The following is an 11,900-nucleotide window of genomic DNA, read 5'->3' on the forward strand; positions in this document are numbered from 1 at the left end:
CCAAAAGTCGTAAAGATGGAAATGATGTGCAATTACAACTTACAATTAAGAGAAACAATGTTTCCAAATGATAACCGATTAAATCCTTACAAAAACCATTGAAATCCCTTCACGAAATGTGGTCTAGTATCACCTGTGTCTGTAAAAATGGCCCTCATTCCGTAATATGAAAGATAGGAAAAACTGTCAAAAGGCAGTTTTTGGGTCGCCCACGGTGTGACAACTCGAAATTTCCATTCTGAACAAACCATATCAAGCCAATAGAAGTAGATCAGTTACAAAGAAAACTCAGATTTCGAGTATAAGTTTGGCAGTTTTCAGGATTTTACACTTAAGGAGATATTAGGAGAGTGGATGCACTAGGGTTTTGTGCAACACTGTTATTCCAATACTCTAGGACATTAGAGTTCGTTCCAGGAATAAAAATATTTTCTGCCAAAAATATCTCAGGACTATAAATAGAATTCTGAACCAAATTGGTTCATTAGTTGAATTCCAATTAGAGGAAAGCCAAAATTCTCTCTCACGGATCATCGGGTTTTTATCCCAAATTGTGAGTACTTCGATCTAGTTATTTTATATGGCTTAGGTTGTGTTTAGAAACGCCAATTACATAGCGAATCTGCAAGATTCGGGAGTTTACCGCCCAAGAACGTTCATGGGGAGTAAACTCCAAAAGGTGGCTAAATGTTACCTAGTCCTTTTCCCGTGACTTGTAATTACCTTAGACTTGTATGCTAGTTTGTATATGACTAGAAAACATCAAAATCGGATTAATAACCCAAGATTTGGGAGTTTACCGCCCAAGAACACTTGGGGAGTAAACTCCATTTTAAGGTCCTAAAGGGTTCCAACGACCCTCAAAGCTTTAGAACTCGAACTAGAAGCCTTCATTTCATGTTTAACATACCAAAATCATCTCAAAACAATGAGGAAAGTGAGCTCACGGCCAAGGAACTTCTTGGGCCGTGAACTCCATGTTAAGTGCCCAAGATGCCCTAAATGCCTTCATTTAGCCAAGAGACTAGCCTAGCACATTACCTTGATGTTTCTAATACCCAAAACAATCAAAATACCAACACCTAGGGGTGTTCATGGCCGCAAACACATGGCCAATTGGTACATGGGTCGAAAACTCTAGTTAGGGGTGTTTTGATGCCACAAACACTACCTAAGGCTTAGACTTGATTTTAGACATGTACCCTAAAGTGTTCAAAGTCTAGAAAACATAAGGAATCACAAGTATTGAGGAGTTTACGACCAAGAGTAGTTCCTGGGCCGTAAACACCTATAAAGGGGTCAAATGACACCCTAACTCCTTCCTTATGCCTAGAACCCAGCATAGATCGTTACCTAGAAATGTTTGAGACTTGAAAACACCATAAAAACCCTCCCAAGGGAGTTTACGGCCGTAAACTCCAAGGGAATATGGTCTCTGGGCCGTAAACTCCCCAAAGGAGTTAATATGGCACCCAAACACTTGTTATAGCCTTGAAACAATTCACCACATGAGTTGTATAATTGGTAGACACCATTTAGGGACTTGGTTGAGAGTTTACAGCCAGGAGTTTACTCCCCTGGGCCGTAAACTCCAAAGAACATGGTCATTAGACCTTAAACTCCCATTTGAGGTATTGCACTCCTTTGTTGCAACCCATTAGCCTCCTAGCACTTGACCAAAAGTGTTTTCCTCGCGTTTAAATGTTTATACTTGTATAATTAGTGTTTTAATCACTAATTATTTATATACATATGTATTCATATGTAATTAGGATCATTGTGTGTGTCTAAGGTCTTCACTTGACACCAAGCACTTGTCCGATCCTTCCTTACAATAACAGTCCGTTCAATTCCAGTCACTTACTACAGGTGACTTCATACCCCTTAACTAATGTTTTAAACTATTTTTAAATGTTTTATGGGGGGGGGATACAAGTAGAATCATGCTAGTTATTATCTCAATCACATGTGATTAATAAGTAGAATTATTCTAGTTATTTCATCAATCACATGTGATTAATATACATCATTCAAAAGATTTGGCTACTCATTAGCCGTTTTACCAAACAGTATCCTTCAAATGATTTTTATAAACATTTTATATGTTTTAAACTCCTTATTACACTGTACATTTTACTCTGTATATCATATTTCAAACTTATTTACAATTGTGTTTCAAACAAATGTTTCTTTATACTAAACTGTTTTATCAAACCCATGACTTCAAATTGTTTTATCGATTTAGAAGTCGATCTTTTCTTAAGATAATATTTATGTTCAAATGTTTTACAAAACTTATTTATGCTTTTATATTATAAATTGCATGCCTCTATATGTATAGTTATATAAGAAATGTTTAAAAGACTTAGGAAGGCTATCCACCTTATTTCCTTTTCGCGCTTGAGATGTGGTCTGGTGGGATATCGGGTACTCGTCCGAATGTCGTTTAAATATTAGTTATATAACATATGTACATATATAGTCAAAAAGGGTCCTTACAGTTCATCCCATGCCCTTGGGTAGCAACGGTATACATCCATGACCATACGTACCAGTTAGATTACTAGTAAACTACCATATGGGTAGTTTAGGAAGATACTAGAACAATTACTAGAACGCGATATCATACAATGAGTCAGCTCATTCATGAGTCAATACTTTCTAGAACATTACAGTACATTACATATACAACTATACTAGGAAGAGAACATATACAACTATACTAGAATGATTACATTACTATACTTGCTAGGTAGAGAGCACGTACATTACAGCTAGAACAGTTCATTACATTACATATACAAGAATACGTTAATTATTGTGATTTAAATCGGAGCATGACTTAAATGTCATGGCCCGAGTTGTAGCCAGAGTCTCTTGGAGGGAGAGCGTGAGTTTGCATATAGATCTATACCGGATTGACAATCCTACACCTTGCTGCTAGCTACAGCCGGACCTGTAGGTCTGCGGGTGCCAAACGTCATTCCGTTATTACGACCATTCGTATGTCGTTGTTATCAGTCGATAGTATGGTGCAATTTATCACATAATGCCTTAATATAAATCCAGTTTAAGTTAATTAGTACAACAGTAGTTCTTATAGCGCTACGATTTAGTACTACATTAAATTTTCCCTGTACACATATTTAGTGAGCTTTTCACTTAAACTATAAATGTAAAAACTATATTTTGATAATGATAGTTACACTTGGGAAAATTACACACTTTTACAAGAGACGAACATATAAAACAGTTAAGTCTTGGTAGACGAATACATAGAGATCAATTAATTCTTGGTAGAAGAATCCCAGTTATAATAGTAGGAATCATAGGGATTCCTTGGGTTTTTCAAACGTTTACAGTTGTTTTACAAACATTTTCATACTTACAGTTCATATACAAATTTTTACATACAAATTCTACTTACAAATTCTGACATACTAATTAAGACACGAAATACTTATGATCTCACCAGCTTCAAAGCTGATACTCGCTTTCAAAATTACTTGTATCCTCAGGTCATCATAGACAGCTACCGATGCAAGGAGAAAGGAAGATGGAGCTTTTTCAAGACTCATCTTTCATTTTGATTTATGCTTTAGTGTTTATCAAAATTTGACAGAATACATTTGTATAATAATTATATTATTAATGCAATGGATGATGTTGTTGCTTGTTTACTACTTTACATTGTTGTGATATTATACATGACGTCCTTCGCCCCAGAACGTTTCGTCGTTCTTGGTTTTGGGGTGTGACACACGGCCCGTGTCAAAATAGGCTAAACTGACACCGGTCGTGTTCAGCAGCCAACACTGCCCCTGTTGAATTGCACTAAACTGACACGCCCCTTGTTCAGCATGGTCAATAGCTTCTTCTTGGTCAAACACGCTCCATGCCCACTTTTCAGTGTAAATTCAACACGCCCCGTGTACCTCTCTGATTCCAATTCCAAACTTGATTTTTCCAACTTTTCCGTTCTTCGCCCGATCATCCTGAAATCTTCACCAATGCTTCCCTACACTTCCTAAATCCCATTCCAACCTCCAGTTTCCCTGAAAAATACATAAAAGTGTGCAAATAAGGTTGTTCTAGAGACTAACATGAATATGATGAAATGCAAGAAAAAGGAAGAACAATGAAGCTAAATAGATGTATGAAAACGGACTAGAAGGTGTGCAAAAGGGTGCACAAATTGCACCTAACACTCACCCAACCATTCCCATTTATCTTCGCTATGTCTTACACACAACTAATGTTGTTAAAAACCTTGTATCTATTCCTAAATTTTATTGTGATACTAAATTTTCCATTGAATTTGAACCATTTGTTTTTTTTATGGATTTAAAGAATGGAAAGCTCCTAACGAGGCACAGTAGCAGTGGTGACCTTTACCCTTTCATCAATCAAGCCAAAACACCAAATTTATCCTTTTTCTATTTAATCTAGTTTGCCATTTTGGCATTTTAGACTAGGACATCCAGGTCATCATGTAATGGAATTTCCTGATCTTAATAAACATATTACTTGCAATAGAACTGATAGATCTTTTTTGCCATTCTATCACAATGTTAAACACGAATGACTACCATTTACAGATTCTACATCTACCACTTTACATCCATTTGATCTTGTACATGCCGACTTGTGGACCTCATCCATCCTAAGTAATACGAGTTTCAAATATTATCTTGTTATAATCGAAGACTACTCTCACTACACATGGGTCCTTCCTCTCAAATACAAATCTGACACTTTTGATAAAATCAAACAATTTCCCAAATATATCCAAACTCAATTTAATACCACCATCAAAACTTTTCAATGTGATAAAGTGGGTGACTTCATCAACACCCACTTTCAAAACATTGCATCCTCCACCGGTCTTCATATCTGGTTCTCCTGCCCTCATACTTTCGAACAAAACGACACTGTCGAATGCATGCTTCGTCACCTTAATGAAGTCATGCTATCCCTCCTCACTCATTCCTCCTTACAATCTTCATTTTGGGTTGATGCCCTTCACACCACTACTTACCTTCATAATATCATCCCCAACAATCTCCTTCAAGACCGCACCCCCACTTCTATACTCTATCTTAAACATTCTACATACAACCACCTTCGTAGATTTGGGTGCGCTTGTTATCCAATCCTTAATGCCACTCACCTACACAAGCTTGCTCCTCACTCAAATTTTTGTGTCTTTCTTGGCTATCCACCCCAATACCGTGGCTACCATTTCCTTGCCCTATCAACGGGCAAAGTCATCATTTCCTGCCACATCACCTTTGATGAAACATCTTTTCCTTTCGCCACTGGCCAAACAACCCCACCCCTACCATCCTTCATTGATCCCGATCCTATTGTACTCCTCTTTCAACCCACTACAAACGAAACATCACCCCACCGCCCTCCTTCGCAAACACGACCTTCCTCCAAACTCATCCCCATCTCTCCTCCACCCATTAATCTTCCGCCACTACCCTATGTTACCAAACAGAACCTCCAAACCCCCTCTCCTCCTATTTCCACACCCACCCTCGCTCCTTCCTTCCTATTACCTATTCCTGCCATAAGCACCAACCATCTGCCACCCCTCCCATGCACTCTCCCCACCCCATGACAACTCGCCTGTGAGCAGGCATTTCCAATCCCAAAACCCAATTCCACCTAATCACCAATACGACCACCTCAACTTTGTTCCCCCTTCCCAAATCCCACAAACACGCCATGTCTGATCCAAACAGGAAATGTGCTATGACTAATGAATACATGGCTCCAATGGATAATAACACTTGGGGACTTGTGCCACGACCACTTGATGCGAGAATTATATGTTGTATATGGTTATACCGGCACAATTTTCACGTAAATCGGAAGCTTGCTCGTTATATAGAAAGACTGGTAATTAATGGAAAATGTCAACAAGTCGGGGTTGACTGTGACGTAACATCTAAACCCATCGTGAAACCAACCACGATCCAAACCATTCTCATTGCCGTATCCCACTCATGGCCAATCCACCTGCTAGACTTGAAAAATGCATTCCTACACGGGGATCTCAAAGAAACGGTTTATGTGTTCTAACCCCCCAGATTCGTGGACTCACAAAACCCAAATCATGTATGTTGATTACACAAATCACTATACGGCCTCAAACAGGCCCCAAACACATGGTATCATCGGTCTGCAAACAATATTAAGACATGTGGTTTCAAGAGCACCAACATTATGTGATGATAAATGTTGTTTACTCTGTGTAGTTCTCTCTATAAGTTATAATGCTTATACATGAAAAAAAAATTCCTCAGTAGTGAAAGAATGGTGCTAACAAGAGTGGGAACAAAATTTCATGATGTAGAAGAGGAGAGTGTGATGCCTGGAAATAGAGCTTCAGTCAAAGGGGAAAATATAGGAAATGTTGTGGATCAGAATCAACGAACTGCAACGATGGGGATTTTAGCAGATGTTTGCGGAGCAAGAAAGGTTGAACAAACGGTTAGAATAGCAGAACAAGTGGATTTAGAAATTGTTAGGTAGCCATAATTAGTAATTCAAAGCCGATAAGGAAAAGTTAGATAGGAGTCTAATGGGTGAAATATTGAGGCGTTGGTACTGTTACTATTCTATACATTATTTCCATTTTCACTCACGCTAACTACCTTTTGTGATAGGGACAAGATGTGTTTCATATGTTGTAATAAACACTTGGATTCATAGGTGATATTCAGGACATGATACTATTTTTTCTGATATAAGTCATAGCTAGACTCGACATATGAACCAAATAAGATGATTGGTGGACACAATTGTTCATTGCCATCAGGTCTATTGTCATGGGTGCTCCCTTATGTGGTTTCAAAGCGGTGACTTCACGTTATGGACTGAAAGGGACAGTACGCGGTAGGGTTTAATAACAGGTATATGTGAAGTTATGTGATTTTTATTGCCTTCTTGTATGTATGTGTCAAAACCGTTTTTGTCTCACTAGCCTTTCCAACCGAACATACTATTTTGATGTGTCACACCCAAAAACCGAGAACAGCGGAAACGTTTTGGGCCGAAGGATGTCATGTAAAATATCACAACACAGTATAACAGTAAACAAGCAAACAACATCATCCATTGCATTAAATATATAGTTTTAATATAAGCGTGTTTTGTACAGTTATAGACACCAAAAATGTAAATCAAAATAATAAGATGAGTCTTGAATGCGCTCCATCTTCTCAAAAGCTGGCCTCGGTACCTGTCTACTCATGACCTGAGAATACAAGTTATTTTGAAAGAGTTTATCAGCATTAAAGCTGGTGAGTTCATAAGTATTTCAGTGTCGTTGTTTGTATCAAAATGTTTGAACGCAACTTTGAAGTACGACTTTGTAAACAATTGTAATAAAAGTATATGAATGTTTGTAAGTGTTTGTAAAAGTTTGAACCTCCTAGATAATCCTATATTTTCTACTAAAAGTAGCCTTCTACCAAGGCATAACTGTTTTGAATGTTCGTTTATTGTAAAAGTGTGAAATTTTCCCATGTGTAACTATCATTATCAAAATATAGTTTTTACATTAATGTTTAAGTGAAATGATCACTAAATATATGTAAAGGGTAAACTATTGTAGTACTGTAATGTTGTATTATAGGAACTATTGTTGTACTAACTACCTTAAACCGGATTTATATCAAGGTATTATGTGATTAATTGTACCATACTATCAACTATGAAACACGACAATGTAAGTCGTAAAAAGGTATGACGTTTGGCACCCGCAGAACTGCAGGTCCGGCTGTAGCTAGCAGCAAGGTGTAGGATAGTCAATCCGGTATAGATCTATACGCAAACTCATGCTCTCCCTCCAACAGACTCTGGCTACAACTTGGGCCATGACATTGAAGGCATGCTCCGATACATTGGATCACAATTATGTTAATGTATTCATGTATATGTAATGTATTGTTACTCGTTCTAGTATCGTTGTATATGTTCTCTTTCAATTATAGATGTATATGTTCTCTTTCTAGTATAGTTGTATATGTTCTTCTTCTAGTATAGTTGTATATGTTCTTCTAGTAATGTAATGTATATGTTCTCATAGTAATAAGTACTGACTCATGAATGAACAGACTCATTGTATATTTCATTGTTCTAGCAATAGTATTAGTATCCTCTTGTGCTACCCTATGGTACGTTACTAGTGATGTAATACGTATGAACATGGAAGTATACCCTTGCTACCTAAGGGTATTAAATGAACTGGAAGATCCTTTATGACTATATATGTACATATGATATATAACTAATATTTAAACGACCATTGGACGGATACCCGATACCCCACCAGACCACATCTCAACGGCGAAAAGGAAATAAGGCAGGCAGGCCTTCCTAAGCCTTTTAAACATTGCTTATATAACTATACATACATAGACATGCAATTGATAATAAGTATAACAGAGCTTAAGTAAATGTATTTGATAAGTATAAGAATTTGTAAAACAGTTTGAAGCAAAACAGTTTGATATACAGTTTGAATAGTAAGAAAATTACTGGTTTTGTATTTATTAATAACATGTGATTGATGTAATAACTATAAGTATTCAACTTGTATTCCCTCCCCCATAAATGAATTTAAAACATTTAAAAGTATTTCAAAGGTCCTAAGAAATGGAGATTTGTACACACACCCGAGCCTAGTTATCATATAATAAACATATATATAACTATTTAGCCAATTTATAACTAATAAATTAATGTGGGACACTCTAGAACATGAAAACACTTTGTTTCAAGTGTTAAAGATCACAAGGATTGCATCCAAGTGTTTGTAGGGCAAGGCTAGAGTGTTTGGGGTTCAAGGGTAAACTCCTTTGGAGTTTACGGTTTTCATGACCATTACCCAAGGAGTTTACGGTAGTAAACTCAAGGGTTTACGGTCGTAAACTCTACACTTTCTGACCATATGTTGTTTTGAGGTTTTACAAGTCCTTTGAAGCATTTCTACTTGGTGGTTAGGCCTTTGGAGGGGATTGGGGCATTATTACACTCCTTGGAGGAGTTTACGGCCCCAAGGTCATTTCCTTTTGGTTTACTACTATAAACCCATATGGAAAGTGCTATTGTCATGTTTTCAAGTCCTTAACTCATCAAAGTAATTGTCTAAGTTAGATTTTAGGCCTAAGGAAGGAATATGTTCCAAATAAACTCACTTTAGGGTGTTTACGATTTTGGGAGATCCCCAAACCATAAACACATAAACATGATGGACTTTGGTGTTTTTCAAGGCTTAAACACATCAAGGGAAGGTTTAGACATCAAACTAAGGCTAGATAAAGGACTTAGGCACACTTTGGTGCCTTACTTGGTGTTTACGACCCAAGAATATTCTTGGACCGTGAACACCTTAATCCTTGTGTTCTTGGCACATTTTCTTGATGCTAACATGTAATACAAACTTTATAAGACTCAAGGATGGAAGTACTTAGTATAAGGAAGCTTGAAATGAGCTAAAAGTCGAAGAACACTTAGTGTGTGTTCTTGGTGTTTTTGCAAATCTAATCAAAAGACAAAAATGGATGGATGAAAAGATGTACAAACACTAGATTAAGTGTTATACCAACTTGAAATGGCTAGAATACCTACAAGTTTGAAGATCTTGAATTAAATCTTGGATGATACTTGAGAGGGTTTTAGATGTGTTCTTGAGAGTAAAAGTGAAAAGTGACTAGTTTGAGGAGTAAACTCATGCTTAATGCACGAGTTCACAGTTTTGGAAGATTTTTCGGCCTAAACATAAAAGTTTGGCTGTGAACTTCTAAGACACGAGGTGTTTGTGGTTTTGAAATTTCAAGACCCGAGACAGCAATTCCTTTCACCCGTTCGTTTAAAGAATAATATTATAATAATCAAACGAACTTTAAATTTGCTAAAATAAGTAATAATGTAATTGACTTATAAATTGAAGTGATTGACTTTTAGCGTTTGACCGATTGAAAATTTCGGGTTGTCACATGATGTGTGCGTTAACGTGATTGTTGATAGTAGATGATGGTTTAGAGTGTGATTAAAAGTGTTGGATACTCCAAGTACACTCTTACTTATGAGTTGATATCCTGTGATCTTTAAAATAATAATTGTTTAAAAAAATAGTTTTGGAATATGAGGATTTTCGTTAAATAAATTTTTTTATATTAATTTTAAATTGGTTTTAAAAATTACTAAAAATGAGGGATTTCATAACCAGTAGGTTCTAACACTTCCTTATATAAACCATAATTGCTTAAAATTTAGGGATTTTCTAGTATGTGACTAAGGGCACATATAAAAAACATTAATTGAAGTATTAATTATAATAAATATTACCATAATTAAATGTGATAAAAATTAATTATGTGTAATATTACCACAATTAAAAGTAAAATACATTAATTCTAAAGTATATAATTAATATTTATCACATTTAACTATGGTAATATTCTTCATAATTAATACTTCAATTAATGCGTCTTATATGTGACCTTAGGGAACATATTAGAAAATCTGTTAAATTTATTAGCTAGATTATTAAGTATTAAAGATATCTATACCAACAAAAAGTATGTAAGCACACTTGTCCATTCCCAAGAACCACTCTACAGAAAAGAAAACACATTGACACAATTCTTTAGGTTCAATGCCAAATTCATGACAAACTAATTGAAGCTAATAAATTCGATTTAAGTATTCAATATTTTGACAAATATTAGTCAAAACAACATAAAAAATACATTAGTCATGACCAATCATGTAGCTTGTGTGGAGACGGATTATCTACCTTCTTAGATATATAGAACCCATCCTCTTTTACTAACCAATTACATTTTTGCACTTTGAACGGAACAGAATTCGCACAATATTTCTTACCTATAGGATTTGTAAAAACATCAAATGAAGCAATCTTTGATTTCCAATAGAAATTGGAAGAGAACACGGTGCGACCATTGGCTTTTGAGCAGAAACTCCAATCTCTAGAGCCGTTAAATGGAAGTGTACGGTTTCCTAGATCATCATCATTTGATTTAACATGTACGATGATAGGATCATTAATCTTGTTGTGAATATGCACTTCCCAACTAGTTGTTATACAAGCTTTGAATGTGGTGTTAACTGTCAAAGATGCATTTGTTGTGCATCCAAGATATAACAATAAGATACATAAGCTTTTCATTGGTGCATTGAATAAGTAAGACTCGATATATTAAAGAACAATGAGGATATATATATTCGACAATATAGTTTGTTAATTCATTCAAAATAAATGATAGTTTGTTAATACATTCAAAGTAAATGATAAACGTGTTCAAACATTTTAAAAAAACCATAATATTAAGACTAAACTACCTAAATGGTCCATATAGTTTATAGAAAATCTCATGATCACTACTTATATTTAAATTTCCTGTTTTGTCCTTGAATTTTAAAATTATATATATATATATATATATATATATATATATATATATATATATATATATATATATACCTTTACTTTGAATAGGCTTATGAACAATACCGATTTTCTAGTCGGGTAATGTTTATTGGCTAATGGCTGGTCAATGGCTATCCTTAGCTTGCAGCTAGTTTTGTACTGTCATCGGCTCTTCCAGTACATGTCCTCCTAAGCCTCTGTGACACCTCTTCTCCACGGCCTTATGAAAAGCTCCAATACGAGAGGTTTCATTCAGACATCGATTTGTGTTCTCCGCCATCTTCATCTAATTTGGTTCGTTCTTTCGTCTCAAATTGCTCAGATTATTCGGTATGAGAGACCGTCTAGTTCTTGCCACCAAGCCATTTATTTGAATCGAGGAAAACCACTGCACGTCGCCATCACCACCATCAATTTCCCCTTTCTTAAC

General features: G+C 35.9%; 1 protein-coding gene across 1 annotated transcript; it reads right to left on the bottom strand.

The window, feature by feature from the left end:
* Window positions 1-10,774: 10,774 nt before the first annotated feature.
* Window positions 10,775-11,209, bottom strand: LOC145050086 (S-protein homolog 5-like). Its single transcript, XM_078998394.1, has one exon. It carries the CDS (start codon window positions 11,207-11,209, stop codon window positions 10,775-10,777), a length of 435 nt encoding a protein of 144 aa, XP_078854520.1.
* Between the last annotated feature and the right edge of the window lie 691 nt (window positions 11,210-11,900).

This window comes from Lactuca serriola, chromosome 5, assembly GCF_051521515.1.
Source record: "Lactuca serriola cultivar US96UC23 chromosome 5, Lser_US96UC23_V15, whole genome shotgun sequence".
Lineage (NCBI taxonomy): Eukaryota > Viridiplantae > Streptophyta > Magnoliopsida > Asterales > Asteraceae > Lactuca > Lactuca serriola.

Excerpts from the sequence above, each read along its gene's own strand:
- LOC145050086 (XM_078998394.1), bottom strand. The coding sequence starts at position 11,209 with ATGAAAAGCTTATGTATCTTATTGTTATATCTTGGATGCACAACAAAT.